This window comes from Mchenga conophoros, linkage group LG14 (assembly GCF_057382185.1).
Source record: "Mchenga conophoros isolate Kocher_MC1m ecotype Shallow Benthic linkage group LG14, M_conophoros_male_GT1.1, whole genome shotgun sequence".
Taxonomy (NCBI): Eukaryota; Metazoa; Chordata; class Actinopteri; order Cichliformes; family Cichlidae; genus Mchenga; species Mchenga conophoros.
Window position 1 is genome coordinate 12,395,655 of NC_140539.1, and position 26,713 is coordinate 12,422,367.

Below are 26,713 nucleotides of genomic sequence, written 5' to 3' on the forward strand. Positions count from 1 at the left end.
AAGCCTTTTTTGCTTTAGCTTTGATGATGTTAGCTCATGACAATCAGAAAACCAGTAGTTTGTGACACCCTGAACTCTCGCCTTCAGCCATGCACCAACTACATGAGGAGAGAGAGCTGTGCTGCTCTTCACAAGTGGCACAGCACCTGAAACCATTCTGCTCCACCTCTCCATCCTACCAACCACACACCCCTGCTGCATTTAGTTTCAATTCATGGTCATGACCCACAGAGCACTGTGCTCTACATTAAACATGTTGTACCCAGCGTCCACTGCAGGTCTGAGACTGAAGTGCAGCTGGTTCTCAGAGGGATGACCTGCCAGGCTGTACTTCACCATCACACAGCCCTCTGCTGCCTCTGCGCTCTGACACAGAATTACAGTGTTAGAAGTCACGATAATTACTGTCATCAAAACAACATGAGAGGCTGCTGCTCCTACCTGTCCAGTGAGCTGGGCATAAATCAGTGACCTCTGACCCTGGAAAAGTGTTGTGATCGGTGGAGAGAGGACAGTGACAGACACTTCCTTTGGTAAATCCCATGTGACTGAGATGTCGACCACAGCTGGCTGCAGAGCAAATCGCAGCGACTGCATCACCTGACAACAACAAGAATTAGAAAACAATTATGCATTTATGTTTATTTGAAATTATGTCTTCTGTCCAAATAATAACATCTAGAGATGGCACGATACCACTTTTTAATGTCCGATACCGATTCCAATATCATAAATTAGGATATCTGCCGATACTGATATGAATCCGATATAGCGTATTTTGTAATCAATAAAACAGTTTTTTTTTTATAAATATCTTGCTGCATTTTGTATAAGTTCATACTCAAGTTTTAAAAAACAAGAGACTGAAGCTATTCTGTTATACCTGTATGCAAAAATACACTCCACCGAAACATTTTATAGTTCAGCAATACTGATCAATCTAATAAACTTAAACCTACTCCATCCTTCCTATTCTGGTATTTTAAAGAGTACTTACCTACCTAACTAATAGGGTTGCCAACTCCCAGCAAAAAATATTAGGGAACCACCCCCTGCCCTTAATCGATGTAATCAACTTTAATTTAATGCAAGTGTAAAACAAATGCACAGAAATCAATTATTTTTCTACAATAATTAAATAGATTCAACATCTTTCTTCAACAGAATTGCAGACTGCACAGATGGTACCTTCCCAAAGAAAAAAGCAGTATAGCTTACTGGGGTGTATATTAGACTTAATAGTTACTATATACAATGATGGATTTCTATACATTTATTCAGATGACCACTTTTGTTGTAAGATTCAGATAATTATTCATTCAAAGTTTTTAAATGACATAACAAATAAAAATATTTCTTTGTGCCCCCCTTCCCTTCCCTTCAACTCATTCATGTCACCTAAAAGGTAAACCTGTTTCTCCATCACCTGTTCAGCTCTGATGATTCAGTAAGGACATCTCCTGGTTTCATCTTCATGTTTCCCTCTCACCAGATATCCAAACCGATATCATGACCAGCAGCTTTTACAGCTGTGGCTCCAGCAAACGTCAGCTGATACTAGAAAGTAATATTAAATACATTCTAACAACAGCTGATCAAGCTTAAACGAGCTGCTGTTGTTTATCCGCTGGTCTCCTCTTTCTAACGCAAAGTGGGCAATAAACTAACAAGAAAGACGGGACTTGCGGTAGAAAAGCCGATCAGCTGATCATTGATCAGTTTCATGTTTGAAGTAATAACAGGAGAGGGAGGGGGAGTGAATGAGAGAAGTAGATACAACTGCGCAGCAAAGACAGAATAACTCCAGCTTTGTGTCTATTTTTTTAATTCTAGCTGAAGTACGGGACAAATCGCTTCCTTTTCACCTCAATATGAAACCAGTCCAGCTGTGGCTCAATATATCAGTTGTTAAGTTTAACGTGAAAATACTATGCAAACATTCAGGGATGAACTTACACACTTGCTTTACTTCTCTGGGATAGTTTTCGCCGAGATGAAATGTCGCGGTTAGGAAGCATGTAGCGAGGCTCCAACAGACCGCCGACAGGTCTCGCAGAAAAATAGCCGCTCTATCACGTGACACATACTGCTCCAATGCGCCGAGCTGGGTTACACCAAGTAGCGCGTTTTATGAGGTGATTTTCTGATACTTCGGATCGGATTACATTTTTTATTTCTCTCCGATATCCGATCCTGTAATTTAGGTCGGTATCGGACCGATACCGATACGTAATATCGGATTGGTCCATCTCTAATAACAACATATTGCCTTTTAATAATTGTTATTATGACTTATTGTCTTACTTTTGGTTGCATCCTGTCAGTCCCTGTGATAAACTGAGCGTGACCTCCTCCTTCCTTGGCCATCCCATTAATGAGAGCAGAGCTGGCTCCTTCCCCAATCCCAAAAGAGAAACACCTGCAACACAACAGCTGTTTTTAAGACACACAGGTTTGGTACGCAGCACATGTCATCATCATTTTTGCTGTTTCACCTGTGGGAGCCTGAGTTCTTCTTCACCAGATCGATCACTTCTTTGGTGTTCCCCACCTCTCCATCAGTAAAGACAAACAGCTAGAGAGGAGAGTTTACATGAAAGGCCAAATTACACAGCTAAAAGTAACACATATACACATAGGACTTTTTTACCGATCGGGAACTGGATCTAATGCTTTTAACGGAAACTTGGCAGAGAGTCGGTGAGTCCAGTTGTTTTACTGAACTTTTACTGCATGATTGTGAGTATCTTAATGTGCCGAGGATGACTGGGCGTGGTGGTGGAGTGGCAGCTGTTTTTAGGAAGAAGCTCTCTTGCAAACAACTCTTAACTGACTCATATTCTAGTTTTGAACTTCTGGCGTTTGAATTGAATTGTATACAGACCTCCAAAATACCACAAGGATTTTATCCAAGACTTTTCAAACTTCTTAGCTGGAACTGTGCCAAGCTACGATCGAATCTTAATCGTTGGAGATTTTAATATTCATGTGTGTTGTCCCTCCAATTCGCTGGCCAGAGACTTTTTAAGCTTGACAGACTCCTTCAGTCTTGCTCAACTTGTGTCTGGGCCAACCCAGAAACAGGGTCATACATTGGCTCTTGTGCTGTCTTTAGGGTTACCGGTCCGAAACATGGAAATATGTGATGCCGTTTTTTCTGATCACTGCCCTATTGTGTTTGACATACTTTTATCTCTCCGCCATTTTACACCTCTTATTTCAACACGTCGTTGTCGTGTTTTTAACCCATCTGCAACAGAACAATTTTCTATTGCTTTTAAAAAAGTTTTAAGATCTCCCCTTGGCTTTGGTACCGAGGAAATGACAGTTAATTTTTATGATAAATGCAAAACTGTCCTTGATGAGGTCGCTCCTTTTAAAACTATAAACTCGAAACCACGACCAGACCCATGGATAAAAAAGGCCACTCGTTCAGCCAGACGAGAGTGCAGGAAGGCTGAACGTAAGTGGAAAAAAGATGGGCTGCAGGTGTCCTTTCTCATGTTGAGAGACAGTCTGTACAGGTATCAGGACATTGTTAAAGCAGAAAAGTCAAGGTTTCTTTCTAATGTTATTGAGAATAGCTCCAATAATTCTTGGGTTCTTTTTTCAATTATTGACTCTGCCCTGAATATTTCCCCAGCTTCTTGTATTAATAGTTCCTCAGACACCTGTGAAAGGTTTTTGAAGTTTTTTATCAATAAGATAAAACAGCTTCGATCTATGATCGCCCTGCCTTCACATGACGTGTCTAAAATATTCACCTGCTCTGCTGTTTTTGATCAGTTTGAGCCTGTGTGTCTTGATCAGGTGGAGGAAGTATGTAGTGGCACAAAGACATCATCGTGTCCAAATGACATTATTCCAACACATCTTCTAAAAAAGATTTTTAAAGTTGTCAGTTCTGACATTTTAGCTATTTTTAATAGCAGCCTTAGCTCAGGTGTTGTGCCAGCCTGTTTTAAACATGCTGTTGTACAGCCTGTACTTAAAAAACCTAATCTTGACTCCTCCGTCCTCACTAACTTCAGGCCTATTTCAAAGCTCCCCTTCCTGTCGAAAATTTTGGAAAAGATTGTGTTTGTTCAGCTGCAATCTTTTCTAAATGGACACAATGTTCTTGAGAGGTTTCAGTCTGGTTTTAAAACTCTTCATAGCACAGAAACTGCACTTTTAAAAGTTCTTAATGATCTTTTATTAGCCACTGACTCAGGTGACTCAGCTGTGCTTCTGCTTTTAGATCTGACCGCTGCCTTCGATACTGTTGACCACAGCATTTTAATCTCACGGTTGGAGCATTGTGGCGTAAAGGGCACCCCATTAGAGTGGTTCAGGTCATACCTGTCTGACAGGACCTTCTCTGTGAGCTTTGGTGATTTTATCTCTTCCTCAGCTCCCCTTACTTGTGGTGTTCCCCAGGGATCTATACTGGGGCCAATATTGTTCTCCATTTATATGCTGCCTTTAGGTCTAATTTTTAGAAAATACAACATTTGTTTTCATTCATATGCCGATGATACTCAGATCTATCTTCAATTGAAGGGAAACAGTCCTGCCTCACTAGAACCCTTACTTCAGTGTCTCGGTGAAGTTAAATCCTGGATGGCCTCAAATTTCCTTAACTTCAATGAGAACAAAACCGAAGTGATAATTTTTGGACCAAGCGGCAATCCCAACACTTCTAATTTTAACCTGCACAGTCTTGAGCCTTTTGCCAAATCACATGCCAAAAATTTGGGGGTTATATTTGACAGCAATTTCACCTTTGAAAAACAAATTAGCTCAGTCGTACAGCGGTCTTTCTTCAAACTGAGGCTTTTATCTAAGGTGAGATCATTTTTATCTTTTAAAAACTTTGAACGAGCGATTCATGCTTTTATTATATCCCAGCTGGACTATTGTAACTCCTTATATGCTGGAGTCAGCCAGACCTGCCTGGCAAGGCTGCAGTTGTTCCAGAATGCTGCAGCTCGTCTTCTGACACGCACTAAAAGATGTGAACACATTTCCCCCGGTACTTGCCTCCCTTCATTGGCTCCCTGTCCGCTTCAGAATTAATTTTAAAATATTATTGCTGACTTACAAAGCCCTGAATGGACAGGCTCCCGGGTATTTGTCTGACCTCTTGCAGACTTATACCCCCCTTAGATCTCTTAGATCAAGTGATCTTTTGCTTTTAGCAGTCGTAGCGCCTAAGCTGTGGAATAATTTACCCCTACACATCAGACAGGCTCATACTGTCAATCTTTTTAAATTTTATCTTAAAACGCATTTTTATTTACTGGCTTTTAATACAGCATGAGAGTTGTTTGTTAATTCATATTTAGTGTTTGCTTTTAATACTCTAAGTTGTTTTATTATGTATGTTGTATTCTTGTACAGCACTTTGGTCAACACTCCTGTTGTAATTAAATGTGCTATATAAATAATTAAACTATTAAACCAGTCAGACATGACATTATGACCACGTGCCTAATGTTGTGCTGGTCCCTCTTTTGCTACCAAAATAGCCCTGACCCATCAAGGCATTGGGTGCACTAGATCCATGAAGGTGACGTGATATCTTTAAGATCCTTTAAGTCCTGTAAGTTGGAAGGTTGCGCCTCTGTGGATCGGACTTGTTTGTCCCACAAATGCTCAATTGGATTGAGATCTGTAAAATTTGGAGACCATATTTCACCCATATTTGCTTTGTGGCAGACCAGGAACACCCAACAATGGCTGCAGATATCATGGTGAATACATAATCAGTGTTATTTAATTTACCTATCAGTTAATTAATATAAACTCATACACTGTGTGTGTGTGTGTGTGTGTGTGTGTGTGTGTGTGTGTGTGTGTGTGTGTGTGTGTGTGTGTTACCTGTCTGGGCTGATTTTGAATGCAGGGTTGGCTGTAAATATGTTTGAGGGGCTCCAGGATCTCTGTTCCTCCAAGATCAGCCTCCATCTCCTTAACTTTCTTCAGAGCCTCCTCCATGGTCTTCTGGCTGTACTCCACACTCTTACTGCCATGAGATACACATAAGTGTCACAGTACTGGCTCTCTGACCCAGTGTTTGTGTTTCAGTTCTTGGTTTAATATTCTTTGATTGTTATTCCTGGTTTCGGTTATCTTTCGTTTGTGCTTAGTGATCTTAGTTCTTCCTCCCTTTGTACGTTTCTCGGTCTGTGTTTAGTCTCTGCCCCCGTGTTTTCTCTGTGCCTGTCCTAGTCCCAGGTCGCATGTCTAATCACCTTGTCTCCATGCTCCATGTCAGTGTATCCTGCTTTGCTTCCTGTGCCTTGTTATGTCGGATTAGCCCCAGCTGTGCTTCCCTCCCGTTTTCCCGTTCCCTCGTTACTCCCCGGTGTATATAAGCCCTGTATTTTTCTCTGTTAGTTGTCGTTTCCTCCGCATTAGCTGCGTGTCATGTTTGTTATGTCGTGCACTCCCAGTTTAGGTCATTCTTCCTAGTTTGAGTTTTTGTTTTATTTCTAGTGCTCATATATTGTGTTTCTCAGTTTGCTTTTGCCAGCGAATAAAAGCTGCTGCCTTCAAGTTAAATACTCAATCTTAGAGTCCTGCGTTTGGGTCCAACCACTACCTGCCACACAGCAAACCTTGACAATAAGTGATTGATGGCTGTTTAGCACTGCCAAATTCTACATTGTAATTTAATGAGTTTCACTCATACACTTTCAAAACTGCCTTTGAGAACCATAACATAACAGCAGCTTACCTAAATGAGCTGTAAGTATTCTAGAAACGCATTATCTGGTGTAACTAGAGCAGATATCTTATTACACACTTTACACACAAGTGACATCATTGAAGCACAGTTTTATGGACTGAATCACTCACGAAAAGATGTGTTCATATCTGGACCCAAAACTGTAAATGTTGAAATAGCAGCCCATTGGTAAGCTCTTCAACAGGAGCAGCAGAGTGTCCTTCAGGGAAGAGGGAGAAGATGGTGAGGCCACTGTGTGAGAGGAAAGGTTTTATAACTCTAACACCACATCATAAATACCCTGGCACTGCTGATCCGAGATTCCCGCTGCTCAGTGTTATTGGTAGCACAGTCCATACTTCCAGATCGATCCACTAAGAACACAAACTCTCCACATGAAGCCATTGAAGACATCACAGACTGGGTGAACTCAGGGTACAGACTCACCATCACCACTGGATCACCCATCAGAGAACCTGAAACACATGAAAGGACAGAAAAATGTCAAGTTTACAATTTTTTATATACTCCAACTGTTGCAGTGTCAGCTTGGTAGTCTGTGTCTGTAAGTTCAGTCAGGGTTTCCTGTTTTACTTTGAAGGTCCGTGTCTTATGTTAATGTGTCTGGTTTTGTCCCAGCTGTGTCTCTCCCTCCTGTCTTCCATTCCCTGATTGCCCCCTCTGTGTATGCAAGCCCTGTGTCTTCTCAATTATCCCATGCTGTGTGTTCCGTCCGTCTGCCTGCCAGTTTAGTTTCTGTATTCCCAGTTTAGCCAATTTTCTGTTTTTGTCATTTAGTAATAAATCTTTGTTTTTAAAGTCTGAACTTTTGGGTCCATCATTCCTCCTATCCTGCCTGCACACAGCCTTCACATGACACCAACATGTTTGTAGTTGTGGTTTATATTCACTTATCATGTGAATGATTGTCATTTGGCTTTTGACTTCCCGGGGGGGGGGGGGGGGGGGGGGGGGGGGGTTTGAGGGTGAAATGAGAATGCAGTCATCTTTGGTGACATTATTTTTGACTTTCTAATTCACACATGGTCAAAATTATGCAAACAGGCTCAGATATGACCAGTTTAAGCATGATGTTACCACCACAGTGCTTGACAGCTGGTACATTGTTCTTATATTTGAAAGCCTCTCCTTCACTCTTGCAAATTTAAGTCAAATGTAAGGGGCTTTATTTTTGTTCCAGAAATGTAAAGTTTATGTTAGGGCTGGGCGATATGGCCTGAAATTCATATCGCGATATAATTTGAAGCAGTAATTTGTGCGGTAACAATATATATCACGATATATTATTTTCTTCTGTATTACGTATTTTCTACAGTATAAAGCACACTTAAAATCCTTTAATTTTCTCAAAAATCGAGAGTGTGCCTTATGTATGAATTCTGGTTGTGCTTACTGACCTCAACCGATTTTGGCGTGCAGAAATCTGTTAAAAAAAAGTTTTAATACAACTTTGGTAAACAGCACTGCTTGATGGATTGTCAGAGCATTATGCATTAGTGAGGAGCTTCGCGGAGTAATCTGGGTCCAAAACTCCGTCCCTTCAGGTCCCAAAGTCAAACGAATACTAAGAGTTAAAAACGGTCTAAATTCTTTCATCTTTAATTAAATCAACAGCATTGCTGTTTTATCGGGTGTAACAATTAAGTTTAACATCCAAGCATCCATGAAAACAGAAGTTATTAAATTTAACGGAGTTAAAAGTTAGCAGGAAGTTAGCTTGCTAGTTTCCACCTAAACATGACACACCATGTTCTGACTGAGAGATTTTTGAAACTAATTAAAATGTACAGCTCTGCTACCACTTCCAACATAAATGAAGACAGAAAACTAAACATCAGTGGCGTTTGTAGGGTTACTGAAGTTGGACTACCTTGTATATAATGTTGTGCTACGTGATTGCTAGAGACACAACTATGTTAGCATAACATTAGCACAGTGAAGCTGGAGGATGGCCAACTTTTTATCCACTCGATAAAAGTTAACGTGAGAGATTCTGGTGGTTAGGGACAAATGCAATCGCATAGCAGGATGCTATACACGGGGCAAACGTCAGTCAGGAGAACAACTGAGATTATTCATCCACAATACGAGGTTAGTTATTAATATACTGCAACAACATGGGAACAGAACAGCTGCGAGAGAATTCAACATTAATGAATCAATGTTACGGAGGTGAAGCAGAGTTTTTGGCTTTCCCCATATTTAAAAAGTGCTTCATCTCTTTGCTATGACTGTCGCCCGGCATAATTTGCAGATGATAACGGTTGTAGCCGCTGCAATAGTTTCGACCAAAACAGGCGCAGCTTGATGACATCATCAACATGCGCCATCTTGATAGAGCGATATAGTCAAAATCTCTATCATTGGCCAAATTTATATCGTTTCTATCATATATCGTTTATATCGCCCACCCCTAGTTTATGTTACAATTGAGAATTAGTGATACTTGTTCCTGAAGATCTCAACCAATTTCTTAAAATTAAGAGTTTGGGTCTTTCTTCGAACTTATTAAAGTGGTGACACATCCAAAAAAAAACTTTACATGTAGTTGTTTGAACCTAGAATTTGCAGGTGTTTCATTTATGCAAATCTAAAATTCTCCTCCTTAGATTTTCACTGACTTTTCTTTGATTTTTTCCCATTGTTATGATTATTGGTCAGGCCAATGAGTGGTGACGTAACAAATAACTTGATGAGAAAGAGTAACTACAGACGTGAACAAAATTGTTGGTACCCTTTGGTCAATGAAAGAAAAAACTCACAATGGTCACAGAAATAACTTTTATCTGACAAAAGTAATAATAAATAAAAATTCTATAAATCCTAACCAATGAAAGTCAGACATTGCTTTTCAACCATGCTTCAGCTGAATTAATTACAAAAATGATGGTGCCCACAACTTAAGATTTTGTTGAACAACCTTTTGAGGCAATCACTGCAATCAAACGATTCCTGGAACTGTCAGTGAGACTTCTGCACCTCTCAGCAGGTATTTTGGCCCACTCCTCATCAGCAAACGGCTCCAGTTGTTTCTGGTTTGAAGGGCGCCTTTTCCAGACGGCATGTTTCAGCTCCTTCCAAAGATGCTCAATAGGATTGAGGTCAGGGCTCATAGAAGGCCACTTTAAAATAGTCCAATGTTTTCCTCTTAGCCATTCTTGGGTGTTTTTAGCTGTGTCTTTTGGGTCATTGTCCTGTTGTAAGACCCATGACCTGCGACTGAGACCAAGCTTTCTGACACTGGCCAGCACATTTCTCCCTAGAATCCATTGATAGTCTTGAGATATCATTGTACCCTGCACAGATTCAAGACACCCTGTGCCAGAGGCAGCAAAGCAGCCCCAGAACATAACCGAGCCTCCCCCATCTTTCACAGTTAGGACAGTGTTCTCTTCTTGATACGCTTCATTTTTCCGTCGGTGAACATAGAGCTGATGTGCCTTGGCAAAAAGTTCAATTTTTGTCTCATCTATCCACAGGACATTCTCCCAGAAACTTTGTGGCTTTGTCAAGTTTAAAGAAATCGCAGAACTTTAAGCACCACTCAGTAAAATATTTTAGTGATTGTATGTACTTAAGCTGTATGTACAGTGGTATGAAAGAGTGTTTGTCCCCTTCCTGAATTCACAGTTGTCTCATATCTCAAATAAGGTCAGAGTTCATGATTTAACAATTTAAAAAAAAAAAAAAAAACTGGTTAAAATGGCATTCACAGGAAAGTTCAAGGAGAAAACCACTGCTGACAAAAAACACCACAAAGCCTCACTGTGGTAAATGGAACCATGAATTCTACTAAAACATCCTGAAGGAGAACGTCTGGACATCTGTTCGTGACCTCAAACTGGACAATGATCCAAAACACAACAGCAAGTCCACCTGTGAATGGCTTAAGGAAAAAAAATGAAGACTTTGGAGTGGCTTAGTTAAAGTCCTGACCTAAATCTGATTGAGATGCCGTGACATGACCTTAAAAAGTCAGTCAATCACTTTATCACACAGGGCGATGTAGGTTTGGGTTTTTTCCCTTTCATATAAAACACGTTTATTTAGAAACTATATTTTTTGTTTACTTCTGTTGTCTTTGTCTAATATTTCAATTAGTTTGATGACCTGAAAGTGTGACAATCTAAAAAATCTAAAAAGGGAAATCAGGAAGAGGGCAAACACTTTTTTAGACCACTGTAAACTTTGAACCATGTATGAATTAGAGAAAATCCAAAATACATTCAAACTTATGCAAGCTTAACAATTCTTTTTTTTCCAAATTCATTAAAGATCTATGCTGGACAATAAATCCACTCATACCCACAACAAGTGTAAATTTCTGATCACAACAATAACTCTTGAGCTGAAGAATAAAATAATGATATTTTTTACTAAAAAGCTAATAACAACACTAATGTTACTCACCCAGCTCAGCAGAGGCCTGTCCTGCCTCCACCACAGCAGTGGGCTGGTGGGCGTCTTTGTAATAAATCAGCAGTTCAACATCTCTGTCAAACTTGTGTCCTGCAGCCAGCTTGACCTGCACACCACAAACACATTCATATTTATTCCTCAGTAATAAGTAACAACCACACACAGCAGACACATCAGCACTCTACCTACCGTGGCCTGGGTTTGATCAGTGTTGAGGTACTGCAGAGGGTCCAGGGAACAGTTGGACTCTACTTTAGAGATTGGACGAGGAGAGGACACTCGGGCAGAAAAAGACAGACTGTAGGGCACCAGAGAGGCTGGAACAGAAGTCACCTGGACACCTGCACCTTCACTACCTGCACACAGCATCAGGTAAAATATGCTGTAATTAATGAGGCTGCTTACACTGAAATCCTTTACGTTACTAAGAACCTCAAAACAGTTACCTGTGCTTTATACTCTAAATGCTTCAATAATACAGAGAAACCCCAACATGACCCAATATGAGCAATAATTTGGCAACAGTGAGAATGAAAAACGGACTTTCAACAGAAAACCTCCAACAGAACCAGTTTCTACCATCTGCCATGACTCGTTGGTGTTGTGGTTTTTCATTTTCAAAAGTGTCATTGAAGCATTTCTGGTCCAAGTATTCTGAAGTTGTCCTACCCTGAGGTTGGTATCGAGGGTTGAGCACAGCAGGCAGACAGAACCTCAGACCATCATCAGCCTGCACAGCCAGCTCAGTGACGTACTCCAACCTGATGGAGGCGCTCTCTCCTGGAGGCAGACTGCCCACACTCAGAGAGAATATATCTGGACTCTGATCACTCTCCTCCAATAGGAAGGCCTGCTGACCGGAGCTCAGAGCATCATCATACTCCTCACGAGCCTGAAGCACAGGTGATGCATGTCAGTGACATTCACTGTGTTTATTTTGAAGCTCACTTATAATCAGGTTATATTTACTGTCCAGCTCACCTTCTGTTTCTCCTTCACCTCAGCTACAATCTGCGTCTGTCCAATCTGAGCACTGAAATGACAGACAGCAGCATCTCCAGGCAGAGGGAAGACAAAAACAGCCTCTAATGGTTTGTCCTCCTTGTTCTCGTAGTTCAGAGTGGAGACCACTGTAGCCACATGGTCCCTCACCTCCAGCTCCACCTCAACGCTCTTCAGAGGAACTGACAGACAAACAGAATTGTGATACAAACACAGCCCATATATTCTAGTGAAAAATGTTACATTTTAGCCACATGAAACTGTTATAAGAAATAAGCATACATGAAGATTTTAATAATGAAGTGAGGTTCTGGTGAATACAGTCTCTTTATTTTCTATCAGTACCTGGTTCTTTCTCGAATGTTAGCAGACCACAACAGTTCATCATCGCACCTGTGAAACAAAAACATTTAAGGAAATGGTGATGCAAACACTTCTATAGCTGCTGTACAATCTTGCCTGTGAAACTCATCAGATAATGTAATCACATCAATGAATGTGGTTATCTTTACTATTCATATAATAATATTATTACTATTATTACTACTATCCTCACAGGAAGAATGTCCTAGGTTTGAATCCACCATCTGGCCAGGGCCCTTGTGATTGAGTTTGCATTCTCTCCTGTCTGCGTGGGTTCTCAACAGCTTCGTCCCACAAGAAGACAACCAGTTAGTGGGGTTAGGTTAGTCAGTGTCAGTGATCATCTGCAGCCCTGCGACAAACCTGCGAGGTGTCATAATCTGAATTGGATACGCGAGAGAGAAGAGATGGACGGATCGATGGATTAGTCTCGTTAGTAGTAATTCTGATTCAGTAAAAGGACTAGATGTTGTTACTAGGGTTGCCAACTCCCTGAAAAATAAATAAGGGACACCTCGTGGCCAGGGCCGGGCGACCCAGTTGTCTTCACCCTTCCCAGTGTGGTGAATTTTCTAGCTCTTTTTTTGTGTGTGAAATTATTTTTTTTAACCCTTTGACTTGAATTTGATTTAAGTAGATGTGTATTCTTTGTGATATGAACACATGTGAAACAAATGATCATTTAGCCATTTATTTTTAGCTCAAAATGACAACATTAACACAGTAAAACAGGTCTCTTTCTTAAACAGAAGCCTGTCATGCTTAACTTTTGAGAATATAAGTAAATCTTTTTTTAAAAGAACTCTGTCCTGCTTAACTTAAAATAATAGAAAACAATAGAAAGAAAAATATTCTTGTAACAGTGCACATTTAGTGCATTTAGTACAATTGGCTTCAGCTGAGGTATTATTTCAGCTTTTCTAATCAGCTGCTCCTGTTTGTAAACCCGCTTGTTCCCATGATTACGCATCTTAACTCATCATCATTATTCATCTATGTATTACTTTTATGTATTAGTCATCTATTTGTTGTAATCATCTATCCTTGCACTCGTTTATTACACAAAATAAATTATATTATCACACTTCTGGCCACATAGCGCTGATATTCACTGCACATGCCCATATTAACTTTTTCCAGCCAGGTGTTTTCCTTTTCCCATTCTTCCCTTTCTCTGAGGGGAACAAACATTGCTGCTCTAACGCTGGGCTTACACTGTGCGGTTTTAGGCCCATTTTGAGCCGATTTTTGAGTGATCGGACCGATTTTGGCCTTCATCGTGCGTCGTGTAGTATACGTGGGGTAACGAGAAGTGATTAACACCTCACGACCAGCTCCCGATCATCAATCGCTCGTGAGCCGCTCACACTGCTCGCGCGCAAACACGTAAACGCCGTGAAAAAGACGGAGCAGCACGGCTGTGCAGCGTGTGATCTGGACACAAGCGATGGAGGCACAACTTGTAGAACTTTGAAAAGCTCATCCGAGCCTTTTCGATGTGGCCTCACAAAATTATCACGACCACAACAACCGTGAAAATAGTTGGATCTACATCGCTGCTAAATCACAGCTGCCTGATCATGTTTTTCATTAGCAATTTAGCAAAGTTGATGGTGGTGGTGTGTCTGTGTGAGTGAAAGACAGAGAGAGCGAGCGACAGATTATCTGTTATAACCTTCATGTTATGGAGGCACAGTGTGAGCACTCAGGTCGCATCAGAGCATCGGGCCGTATAGTGTGAGAGTACATCGTGACCTACCAACTTCTAACCCCTGCGAGTCAATCGTGCAGTTTGAGCAGGAGCTGAATAACGTGACTGAAAAAATCGCACAGTGTCTGCCCAGCTTTAGGTGTACTGTCGTCCGAGACTTGCACCGCAGTGACGGCGTTTGTTTCCCTGTTGGCCATGCTTGTTGTTGTGGTCATCTGTTGTCTTCCGGTATTTTCTCCGTAAGCGACCTTTCCTCGACCAATGAGATGAGCGGTAATCTGAATTGTTATACTCGAATTGTCATAAGTGTGCTGTCAGCTCATTGGTCACAAAGCAGGAGAGGGGCTGGGAATTATGTTTTCAAACAAAGCGTTAATTCCATAAACATTTATAGACTACTTTTGAGTCTCACTGTATTACGGGACAAAGTGCGTCCCTTATTAGCTCAATATGGGACGTGTACTTTTGTTTCTAAATACGGGACGATTCCGTATTTTAAGGGACGGTTGGCAACCCTAGTTGTAGTCCCTGATAATGCTAGACTGCTAGATAGGTACTAGATTGGACATAGTGCTGGTGATGGTGGTGATAGTGATGATCACTATTATTCTTATGGATACGGCTGACAGTGCGACCAGTGTCACGCCCCTCCAACCATGACTTTCACTTTCCTGTGGTCGGAGTTTAAAAACAGCACAAATGTCTCATCACCACATGGATCTATTTCATTTTATAACAGAAACACAGCTCGTACAACTTCACGTGACAGCATCCAGATTGTTGTCATACATGTTAAAGTTGTCATGTCAGTGAGCTGTTGAGCTGCTTAAACAAACGCACACTGGGAACTTACCTCTAAGAACAGACTGTAAGAGCTGTGTCGCTTCACTGGAGTCCTGTCTTGTAAATACGTGGAGAATATTCTGCAAACATGAAGCGCTTCGGCCCACACAGCGACTTTCCCGAAACAGGAAGACTTGCGGGTGTGCTCGATTCGTTAATAAGACAGCACCGAGTGGGTGGAGCTTTACGCTGCCTCTGATGTCTCTCTTTTTTTATATATGTATCTGAAACGCTGGAAACTCTCGCACTTGTAAAATTATACTGTATTTGTATTTTGCTGTTCTCAAACAAACAAAAAAAACGCTGCATCTACCAGAATGGAACAAGCAACACAGTTTTCATTCAAGTCACATCCAGTCTAATCACAGTCATTTCCTTTTGGTGATGAGTGTATGATGATGGGTAGATGTATTATCTATTATGTTAAAGCTGAAGCTTTGGACTGTATCGCTTTCATCTGACACCAAATCTATCCCCATCAATACATATTTTTTCCTTCATAGTGCACCCGTCTTGGATCTGATAGAACAGGCAATATCAAGATATGAGGCTGTGTTTTTTTTCTTTCTATTTTATGCTATGGTTTAATTTTGTTGATGGCATAGGTTCCTGTGGGTTAACTTTTCAGTTATATCTGTCCATATGAGGTATGAGTGCTTCAGATTATCGACTCGTGCAGAAAAATGATCAAATTGAGCTATTCTTGTAAAGTGGATGGTTTATAGTGTGTTCAAGAGCGAGTCAACACAGCACTATTCCCTAAATGTTTTCTCTTAAAGACAAAAATGCAGTGAACCAAGTCTTGCTGTTTGAAAGCGTTAGAAAGCAGCTGAGACAGTAAACATAGTTCCATTTTTAGATTGTGTTTTACATATTCTTTAGAAAATGAAGGATCGTGTGCTGTTGTGGGACCTTTAAGGAACGATCAGCAAACATTAGCAGAATACAAGCATTTTATTGACAAAACTGCCTAGAAGCTGGAATGAACCTGTTATATTAAGTGTTTGGTTCCTTTCACTGTCTCATGAGCCTCCTGAACTGAAGAAAGTGGAATGACTCCTGAAATTGGCTTTGGTTTGCGAAACAAGTCAAAAGTCACAAAGTATGAACATCATCACCATCTAGTGGCAGAGAAAAAGAATGGGCACGCACACACACAGTAGCTGTCCAATCTTTACTGTGTATTATGAGTATTCTACGGTGGCCCTGAGAGGCCAAACGGACTGCAACTTCAGAAAACACTTGCAAAAAGAAAAACGCTGCAAAAAGAAAAACGCTGCAAAAGCACAGAGGTTTATTCGGAGGTTTATTCCCCATTTCTCAACCTTGGCAGCCCCTCTTACAGATCTCACGAGAAAACACTTCTAAAGTGATGTGGAATGATGACTGTGAACATGCCTTCCAATCTTTAAAAAGGCAGATTTCTGAAGCCCCTGTTTTGCAAAGCCCTGATTTTTCCAAACCATTTGTTGGTAAATGCCTCTAATGTTGGACTTGGAGCAGTACTGGCTCAGGGAGAAGCTGGTGAAGCTTTTCTTAAGTAAAAAGCTGTTTGACAGGGAGACAAAATATTCAACAGTAGAAAAAGGACTGGCAATCAAGTGGGCAATTGATTCGTTGAAATATTATTTCCTTGGAAGAGAATTTATTCTTCAGACAGATCACAGACCCCTGGTGTGGATGCCCTCCAAGCAACATCAAAATGCGAGCATACTGCGCTGGTGCCTAGCCCTCCAGCCATACCAGTTCTGATGTTTCCCTCACGACACCTCTCTGCGTAACATTCTACAAAAGCAGCTGTACATGCCCACTCCATTTTTGATGTACCCTCCTATGATGATGAGCCTGTTCCAATACAGACTACAAAACAGAGCGAGGCATCTAAGCTTGAAAGGAGAGTGGATGAGGTTGCAAAGCAAGTAGAAACTGAGCCAAAGGTCCAAGAATCCTCCTCCTGTCAGTGAGCTTAGTGCAGCGTTAAAACAGAGACAAGAAGAAAATGTTAAACTTCAAAATAAGAAAAATGAGTTGTCTAAGCTACTGAGAGCTCGCTCAGAACTAAAAATGTTAAAGAAAATAACAGTGATGGCAAAGATTACTTAATGGCAAGAAATGGCAGTGCCAGGAGACCTGTTAAGGTTCCCTCTATGCCAAAAGTGTGATTCTCCTTTAGATGTGGTGAAGAAGCCTATTACTGCTCGATGTCCAAATGAACCTAACCAGAAAAATGTTGAGTTATTATATTATATATAATTAAAATGTTAATTCATTTAAAACCAACTCATTCATCTTTAGGAAAAATTAATTATTATTTTTTTCCATGTTTACTGTGATGCACTGCATGATGAATTTATTTCATCCGTCAACCTCACCCATCAGAGTTAGGGGGCGGGACTAACAATGAAACGGTTAAAACGCTGCTTTAGTCCAGAGTCGATTCCTTTAGATGGCATCTCTCAGTACCAAGTAAAGAGATCGTACATGCATACTTGCTAGTTCTTATTTGGCACGTTCGCTCACGAGTCCAGACTTCTGTAGATGAGAGGACACAGCAGACAGGGAGACGGTGTTCCAGATCAACTGGCGTTTAGATCAACTGGCGTTGGTCGAACAGATGTGTGGCAGTCTTGCGTTTCAGGAGCTCCTACCGACAAACCAGCAAAAAAACGCCAAATGTGTCATCTGTGACACTTGTGAGGTTGTCTCAAACACACTCCGTCAGTCTTGATGCTGTTGAACAACAAAATGTTTAAAAATGTGGCGAGTTCACCTGGTGATATCCTCATGCGCGACGCGATCGCGAAAACAGCAAACAAGTAACACCACGCCGTTGTTGTTCACAGGACAGCAAGAGTAAACGATCGGGAGACTCTTGTCGTCGTTATCGTTCCACTCGCACGGTTTATGTCACCGAATTCAGCGTTTTTGCTCCACAACTAAAGCGAGCAGTTTGCTCTGTGCACTAACATGGAGTCGAGTCAACCAGCGCCACCTCTGGCCAAGTGCCACAGCCTACAGCCAGATCAACTGGTGACACACATCTGCAGCACGTTTGAATTCGTGTCATGCACATTTGTACCTTTCAATTGTGTGTTTGTGCGTCATGCAAATAAACCTTTGAAATGAATGAAATGATATCATGTATTTATTATCAGCCTACATTTGTACAAAATGCCAAATGACATACACATAAGAATCACCATCCTGATATCAATACTTTTGCCCATACGAAAAATGTCGTGAACACACTGATATTTCACCAGTGTTGTAACATCACATGTCGTTAGCGTAGTCTGTCTGTGTCTGCCCTCTGCAAACAAACATGTTAGAGTTGGTTGTGATATACAGTCTGCACAAGTGTGGTCAATCTAATAAACATTTATAAGGAGATGGCAGTTACTGTGAATGTACAGCAGTTACACAGTGATTAGTAATAAACAGTCAGACAATGACTCTGACAATCTCATTCAATCTTGCAGACTGAATGCACCTTCTGTGGAAAGTGGTACCACACGGTGTGTGTGGACTTCCCCTGTGCAGAAGGCGACTACAAATGTTGTGGGTGCTAAATAAACAGAAACAAATGATCCCTGTTGTCTTTGCTTACTGATTGTTGTCAGTGTTGACAATCCACATTGCTGGCATTGCATCTTTCAACATGTTTGTGGGTAGATTTAGATGCACCACGTGTGAGTGCAGCCACTCAGCCTTTACTCAATGTGATCATAGCAGCAGGTGCAGATGTGTGTCACAAGTTAATCTAGTGGTAGGCTATGGTACTTGGCCACAGGTGGCAGCAGTGGACTGACCTGCATTGGGGACTGGTCCAGCTGCTATGTGGTAGTCAGTAGATGGGCTCCACATTGGGGATTATATGCAAGTTTTGGGGACTGTTTATTGCTGATCACTGTGTGACTGCTGTACATTCAGCGTAGCTGCCATCCCCTTACGGATCGTTATGGGATTGACCACACTTATGCAGACTGTATATCACATCCAACTCTGAAATGTGCGTTTGCAGAGGGGAGACACAGGCAGACTATGCTGGCGACATGTGAGTTACAACACTGGTGAAATATTGGTGTGTCATATATTTGTTCACGACATTTTTCTTATGGGCAAAAGTATTGATATCAGGATGGTGATTCTTATGTGTATGTCATTTGGCATTTTGTACAAATGTAGGCTGATAATAAATACATGATATCATTTCATTCATTTCAAAGGTTTATTTGCATGACGCACAAACACACAATTGAAAGGTACAAATGTGCATGACACGAATTCAAACGTGCTGCAGATGTGTGTCACCAGTTGATCTGGCTGTAGGCTGTGGCACTTGGCCAGAGGTGGCGCTGGTTGACTCGACTCCATGTTAGTGCACAGAGCAAACTGCTCGCTTTAGTTGTGGAGCAAAAACGCTGAATTCGGTGACATAAACCGTGCGAGTGGAACGATAACGACGACAAGAGTCTCCCGATCGTTTACTCTTGCTGTCCTGTGAACAACAACGGCGTGGTGTTACTTGTTTGCTGTTTTCGCGATCGCGTCGCGCATGAGGATATCACCAGGTGAACTCGCCACATTTTTAAACATTTTGTTGTTCAACAGCATCAAGACTGACGGAGTGTGTTTGAGACAACCTCACAAGTGTCACAGATGACACATTTGGCGTTTTTTTGCTGGTTTGTCGGTAGGAGCTCCTGAAACGCAAGACTGCCACACATCTGTTCGACCAACGCCAGTTGATCTAAACGCCAGTTGATCTGGAACACCGGCAGCATCATCTGCCCTTCACTGTGTACTTAAACAACTACCACAGACCTTGCACGGCACAAGAAAGACTGAGTGGACCGACAGTAACAAGTATTAATAACAAAGTTGGCCATCAGATTTCTTGCAGTGATGTAATAAATGATTTTTCCTCTAAAAAAGCTGGAAAACCAAAATGTTAAGAGGAGGATGGAGTATTGAGGAAAAACAAAAGTCAAATGTTTGGATTCCAATCATTCATTTTCAAATGTAGTTCTTCCTGTTTTTACCAAAGAGTTTACACAGTTTTACAGTTTTCAGAACAAATTATTCTACTTAATTATTCGACTGATTTACAAATCATGTTCCCTTATTGCACCTACCTCTATGAATTTACAGCAGGGGCGGAGCGTGGGGGTGGCTTACTGGGCTTAAGCCCGGGTTGTTTTGTCAGAAGCCCGGGGTATTTTGGAGTGTAATTTTTTCATAGTTAGATGCCTGGCTGACAACTGTATAAAACAAAAAGTACACACAATATTCGAAGCACATAGTGCACACTGTGGGAATTTACGACTGTGCGTGAATCCCCCCCTGATATTGGTGTGATCCGAGCTCAGGCACTAAGCGACTGAGCGAGGGGGCGGGGCAGCTGCTGCCCGTGAGTGCGCTGTTGGAGAGACGGAGCCAGCCATACTAAGGAGAGCTTAAGTTTGACCAGGTACCAAAGCAAATCATTCCTACCATACAAATAATGTAAATATGACGGTGCATCACGAAAGATTGATATGAAACTGATCACTTGACCAATATTACGTTACTTGCTCTTCAAGTGAATCAACAAATGGCAAAATGAAAAGCCGAACAAATGCTATTTTTTTTAGAGAGTCTTAGCTTACGTGTGTTTATTTCATATTTTCAGTTCTTACCCTCCCCGACTAAATCGGTTTCAGTTATGTACTGAAACATAAGAATGGACATTCGAGGGTTCTTTCAAAGAAAAAACTCAGGTAAATGTTATTTTATATATTATGCTTTGTATGTTGTTCAGTATATTTCTATGCAAAACAAGAGGGATTTCAGTACACAGCAGGATATTCACATTTGTAACCAGATATTTACATACACTTTAGGGAGAAAACATAAAACATTTTTACTGTACAACATCAATTTAGAGTAAATTTTTGTTTTAGATAAATATTGAAATATATTTTGAATTAGTTAAATTTCAGAATAAAGAGAGACAGAGCTATTTTTATCACTTTCATCAAATTTAGGAGTACATGTACACTAAATTTATTGTTAATTAATAAGAAAACTCCAGACGATTCCATTCTGAGCTGAAGAAGCTTCTGATAGGTTAGTAGAGTCCATGTGAGTAAATTGGTGGCACAGCTGTGGATGCATATAAGGCAAAACACAGAGCCTGTTTCTTTGACATGGGAAAATCAAGAGATATCAACCAAAACACCAGGAAAAGAACTGTGGAGCTCCATAAATGTGGCTCAAGTTTGAATACAATTTGGTGCCATTTGCAATTAAGAAATACAGATAGTTTCTCTCTTTACTCTTAAAGTTAACAAATATGTTTTTATATTTATCAATCTAAAAAATAAACATTTAGTCTGATTTGATGTTACAATTAAAAAAGTGTTTTTATCTGAAGAGTAAATATCTGGTTTCAACTGTATATTTGATGATTGTCAGCACAAAGAGGGAGAGAGAGGAGAACGAGGACAGAACAGATGAACAAGAGCAGGTGAGACACACATGTTAGTCAAATGGTTGTTTACCAAAAGTATCACCGTATCATAGGTCCTCATGTATCTCGTACCTAGTGTTTCTTTTTAGGTTTGTTATTTTTCAAATTCTACATTAATTAAGTTCTGCAGGCTTGTTTGCACAACAAGGCTAAATAATTATATAAACTTTTCTCAATCTAAATAGTGGACTTTGGTAGAATTAAAAAATAAGTGTAGTGCAGGTCTATGATGATTTTTAGTGCTACTATCATCTAGTTCTGATTCTGGTTCTGTCTTGGTTAAGTCCTCAGTAGTCCTGATTTTGAACTGTTGTAGTCCTGTTTTAATTCTGGATCAGTTCTGGGTCTGGTTGAATTGGGGTTTAGTCCTCGTGTCTTGATACAGCCCTGACCTTGTTCTGCCTTGCTGCTTAATTAAAAAACTAGTTTAAGGTGTCCTGCACATGTGATATATATTTTTCCCTATATGAAGTCATTCTTTTTTGAACAGAGCCTATTAATCTTTTAGTCATTTCTACACCCCCCCCCCCAAAAAAAAAAAAAAATCCCACATGCATACTACTCTTTGGGCTAAGCCCCGGGTGTTTCAAATGTCTGGCTCCGCCTCTGATTTACAGTACTGAAGCATTTCTCTGATATTTTTTGTGTTTTATTTAGTAGTTAGAACTTAAAACATATGAACTAGGTACTGTTTTATTTAAGGGATTTTTTCTTTGTTGTTGCACATTGCTCTTACAGTTTATTTAAAACCAGAAATAATAAAGCAGTTGACGTGTTTCAGGCTGTGACTTTTAGTATCTGTTGGTACTTCATCACTTTGAATAAGTGTAAGTCAACACCAGGCCACGCTTTCAGTCTTTCCATTAAACAAATGAACAACAATCCATTATTTTCACCATTAAACAATAAAATATGCTTCTTGACTCCTTGATGCAGGTGCCCACCTACGACCTGGTTTATTAATACTAAGCTAAAGAGGAAAGCAACTCACTGTAGTTCTCACAGCTCAGGACAAGCAGACACCTGATGTTGAGAGACTGAATGGAACTAAAACAAGAATTCATAATTATGTTTGTCTGCCATGAACACGTGATGATAAAACTCTGCATATGCAGTCAGGAGACTGATGACCTGTGAAATGAGCTGTTAGAAATGTGCAGATATGTGTAAACAGTGATCAGCATTTAACATCCAGGATGGAGCAAAACTTCTGACCTGCATGTATGAGAACCTTTAATCACATCATCTTTGTAGTGAAATAGCTGATGACTCATTAAACGTTTCCATATAATTTATCCACAGTGAAAAATATTCACTTTGCTTGATCTGAAAATCACGTGTTCATTTCATTAGACACTAGCAATACTATTAAACTGGACCTTATCATTCTCATATAGCACTAAATGTGAAACTGAGTCATATCATAACAATCTATATATGTAATATGTGTTTGCCTGAATCTTCCAGCACAAACAGAAAGAGGAGCTGTTGTCTGAGTATCAATGCAAATACACACCAGAAATCGTTCAGTAAAGACAAATTTAATAAATGAAATCTGGTGAGAGGGCCTTTGATGTTTCTCTTTGGATCATCCTTCCATCCATTTCTTCAGATTGGAGCCATCCCAGCTGTTATGGGGCCAGAGGCAGGAGTACAACCTGGACAGGTCAGTCTAACACAGAGAAACAGACAACTATTCACACTCACATTCAACCTAACTGCATCTCTCTGGACTGTGGGATGAAGCTGGAGTACCTGGAGGGAACCACAAAGGCGCCAGGACTGTCTTCTCTCAGGTGACGGCCGTTCACGCTGCTCTGAAGACCCTCAGTTGTCTTTGGATCATCCTGTTGTTTGTCTCCCAGTGTCGTTGCTGCTCTTCTCCTTTCAAAGACAAACACCAAATAACACCAAATGAGAGTGAATCACTTCAGAACAACGGGAACACTCCTGGTTATTGTGAGCAAACGTCATAACAAGATGAATATATTTACCATTTTACTGAGGGAACATCTTCTGTGTGGAGTTTCTTCTCATCTTGGCTCTTTTTCCTGACATTTAGAAACAAGAGGCAGAAAAGAAAGAATAAAAGTTAAAACCTCAACGATTTTTTAATGTTTGGGATATTTTAGAAACAACCGTAAACACTATTTACTACTTACCACTTTGTTCATTCTTGCTGACGTTCACTCTCCTCATCTTCTCTCTAAAGGACAAATGACAGTAAAGAGGGAATCGTTTTAGTAACTTTATCAACCAGGTGAGCAGAATTTTAGATATTTATCAATATTCTGATTAAAAGCAGAGTGAATACTTATCTTTTTACGAGAAAGGGTTCAATCCGTCCTGTCTTAGGTCTTAATGTCACCTTGTCTCCTCTCTGTTTTCTCTGAAAAACAAAAGACAAATGGGAAGAAAAAAATTAGTAAATGATTTCAGCAACTAGAGGAAGTGTTCACTGAGGAGGAGCTGTCATAATAATATAAAATCAATATGTACTTATCTTTTTTTTAATGAGAGTTTACAGAGCACGCTGGCTTCGCTCCTCCCTCCGCTCCTCTCTGAAAGTTACCTGGATAAAGGATAATAACAATTAATAGCATCATCAAAACAGACAAACCTGAAAGAATTGCTGATCAGAGTTGTGACAGAGTCGCAGGTTAGATGGATGTATACTTATCTTTCACAATGAGAGCGTTTGCATCTTCCTTTAGAGAGAAGATGAGGAGAGTGAACGTCAGCAAGAATGAACAAAGTGGTAAGTAGTAAATAGTGTTTACGGTTGTTTCTAAAATATCCCAAACATTAAAAAATCGTTGAGGTTTTAACTTTTATTCTTTCTTTTCTGCCTCTTGTTTCTAAATGTCAGGAAAAAGAGCCAAGATGAGAAGAAACTCCACACAGAAGATGTTCCCTCAGTAAAATGGTAAATATATGTGTACTTTGTACTTTAAATGTGTAAAATGAGTTCTTATCTTTTTTTTGTGAGAGGGCCTTTAATGTTTCTCTTTGGATCATCCTTCCATCCATTTCTTCAGCTTATCCAATTCAAGATTGGAGCCATCCCAGCTGTTATGGGGCCAGAGGCAGGAGTACAACCTGGACAGGTCAGTCTAACACAGAGAAACAGACAACTATTCACACTCACATTCAACCTAACTGCATCTCTCTGGACTGTGGGATGAAGCTGGAGTACCTGGAGGGAACCACAAAGGCGCCAGGACTGTCTTGCTCTCAGGTGACGGCCGTTCACGCTGCTCTGAAGACCCTCAGTTGTCTTTGGATGAAATAACACCAAATGAGAGTAAATCACTTCAGAAACACAGGAACACTCCTGGTTATTGTGAGCAAACGTCATAACAAGATGAATATATTTACCATTTTACTGAGGGAAAATCTTCTGTGTGGAGTTTCTTCGCAGCGTGACTCTTTTTCCTGACTTTTAGAAACAAGAGGCAGAAAAGAAAGAATAAAAGTTAAAACCTCGACGATTTTCAAATATTTTAGGACATTATTTTAGAAACAACCTTAAGCACTATTTACTACTTACCACTTTGTTCAGGCTTGCTGACGTTCGACATGCTTCACTGTATATTATAATCTCAAGCGCTTCCTTGCTGGACTCGGGCTCCGGATGCTGCTCTCTTCCTCCGGAGCCTTCCTCTTAGCACGCTTTGCCGACATATTTAGAAAACGGCAGAGCACCGAAGTGAGAACTCTGCCGTCCGCGCTGTAGTCTGTTATTCTCCAGCGGTTCGTCATCTCAGTGTCCTCTGTTCGGTAAACAGTGGAGATGACTCTGGTGACGAGGAGGCCGTCGACAGTCAAGGTGCCGACACGGTTCCTCCGATCTGCCTTCAGCACAGCAAGATCCGCTTTCTCTGGAAGAACTGGAGTCAGGAAGCGTGGATGAGAGCTGGAGCCCGCAGGCGGCAGCATCATGCCAGCTGGTGAGTCCGTAGGAGGAGAAGGAGTGGTGTTCTCTCTCTGGCTCTGCCTCACATGGACAAATGGTGTCGTCACCTGGTCCCGATGGAACAATCCTTTAAAAGGTATGTAAGGAAAGTCCTTGGACCCCGTCACCAGGTTATGGTAAAGAGTGAGGACCAGGTGGGACATGGAGTCCAGTTGGCTGCTGCTCAGTTCACGGTTCCTCAAGTTAATGACGACCATCTGAGGAGCAGTGATTGGACTCACCAGCTCAGCTACGAGAAAGCAAAGCATGCGTGTACGTTAATCATGTGATCACACAAACTAAAGCCTGAATTTAAATTGTCCAGACATGGCTTTACATCATCATAAGCTCTTCCACACACAAACAGTAAGAAGCTCCCAGCAGAACTCATTGTTTATGAAAGCCTTTACCTTTTTTGGTAAAAGTTTTCATGCAGTGTAAGGCTGCATGGACTTTCACTGAGGTTTTAATACGCATTCACATTAAGGAGTAATATCTTCATATTAGTTGAGCATCGATATTTTGAGAATAAAGCAGCTACATTTAGGTGAGAAACCTCCCACCTCCTCATTGCAGGCACACACTGTTTCAATCTCAAACTCATCCAGCGACTCTGTGAACTTTTAAAACTCCATTCTCCAGCTTTATAAAATTCACAATCTATGAAACTTTCACGTATAACTCAGCGCCAGCAGCCCAAACATGTCAACTCAAACAAAACGGCCGCGCGCTGACGTCAGCGTCCTCCAATGCCTTACGTCGTTTCCAGGGCGCGTGCATTCAATTGTTTTTTTTTCCAGCGATTTAAAAAAAAACATGGCGCCATCTTTATAGTGTACTGGCACATGTTAAAATTGATGTTACTCAAGTATGAAACATCTCATCCTAAACGTTAACACTCATGAAGTCCTACTTCCAAACAATAAAAGACAAAAATCTAAGTTGTATTTGTTTGCTAGCACTCTGACATATTAGCCTGCTGTACTCACCATAGCGTTGATCTAACACCTCGTCAATGAAAAGGGAGAACAGGTGCATCTCGCGACTGAAGTTTGTAGAAGTCATTTTGCAAATCCTTCTTGAAGATTTTCAAACGTTGGCTGTAGTTTGAAAAATCCGAGTTTTCACAGCACTAGTGGGAAAAAGCTCCTGTTTGCGCTCAAACGTGAAACCCGA

The 26,713-nt window shown here is 40.8% G+C and overlaps 2 protein-coding genes and 1 long non-coding RNA gene across 8 annotated transcripts in view; all 3 read right to left on the bottom strand.

The window, feature by feature from the left end:
• The window catches only part of LOC146559391 (von Willebrand factor A domain-containing protein 5A-like), a 34,721-nt gene extending 19,513 nt beyond the window's left edge, over positions 1 to 15,208 (bottom strand). For 4 of the 6 annotated variants that reach the window (XR_014888331.1, XR_014888330.1, XR_014888333.1 and 1 more), the window contains exons 1-13: positions 15,082 to 15,208; positions 12,711 to 12,897; positions 12,500 to 12,547; positions 12,134 to 12,336; positions 11,822 to 12,044; positions 11,342 to 11,508; positions 11,144 to 11,258; positions 7,013 to 7,188; positions 6,844 to 6,932; positions 5,863 to 6,007; positions 2,496 to 2,575; positions 2,305 to 2,419; positions 263 to 600 (exon numbers count right to left, since the gene is read on the bottom strand). Coding sequence is in view for 1 of the 6 variants with exons in the window: in XM_085245314.1 (XP_085101440.1) it covers positions 263 to 366; positions 442 to 600; positions 2,305 to 2,419; positions 2,496 to 2,575; positions 5,863 to 6,007; positions 6,844 to 6,932; positions 7,013 to 7,188; positions 11,144 to 11,258; positions 11,342 to 11,508; positions 11,822 to 12,044; positions 12,134 to 12,336; positions 12,500 to 12,547; positions 12,711 to 12,741 (1,655 nt within the window). In the remaining 5 variants the exon portion in view is untranslated. The remainder of the gene's footprint in view (positions 1 to 262; positions 601 to 2,304; positions 2,420 to 2,495; positions 2,576 to 5,862; positions 6,008 to 6,843; positions 6,933 to 7,012; positions 7,189 to 11,143; positions 11,259 to 11,341; positions 11,509 to 11,821; positions 12,045 to 12,133; positions 12,337 to 12,499; positions 12,548 to 12,710; positions 12,898 to 15,081) is intronic. The other 2 variants (XR_014888334.1, XM_085245314.1) reach the window with 1 other exon arrangement.
• Positions 15,209 to 16,364: 1,156 nt separating this feature from the next.
• LOC146559392 (uncharacterized) lies at positions 16,365 to 18,033 on the bottom strand. Its single transcript, XR_014888272.1, has 2 exons — positions 17,842 to 18,033; positions 16,365 to 17,715 (listed from the first exon to the last, which is right to left on the bottom strand). It is a non-coding gene; the product is annotated as an uncharacterized LOC146559392 (long non-coding RNA).
• A 5,074-nt stretch (positions 18,034 to 23,107) lies between these two features.
• Positions 23,108 to 26,713, bottom strand: LOC146559393 (uncharacterized). The gene is made up of 8 exons (XM_085245306.1): positions 26,527 to 26,713; positions 25,133 to 25,787; positions 24,961 to 25,021; positions 24,779 to 24,859; positions 23,745 to 24,695; positions 23,577 to 23,633; positions 23,338 to 23,466; positions 23,108 to 23,254 (listed from the first exon to the last, which is right to left on the bottom strand). The coding sequence occupies exons 1-2, from the start codon at positions 26,600 to 26,602 to the stop codon at positions 25,177 to 25,179; spliced, it is 687 nt and encodes a 228-aa protein (XP_085101432.1). The 5' UTR covers positions 26,603 to 26,713; the 3' UTR covers positions 23,108 to 23,254; positions 23,338 to 23,466; positions 23,577 to 23,633; positions 23,745 to 24,695; positions 24,779 to 24,859; positions 24,961 to 25,021; positions 25,133 to 25,176.

Bases quoted from the DNA above. Each gene is read 5' to 3' on its own strand.
- LOC146559393 (XM_085245306.1), bottom strand. From the start codon at position 26,602: ATGACTTCTACAAACTTCAGTCGCGAGATGCACCTGTTCTCCCTTTTC. The intron at 25,788-26,526 runs GTGAGTACAGCA...GCTTTCTCGTAG, and splicing joins GGTGTTAGATCAACGCTATG to CTGAGCTGGTGAGTCCAATC.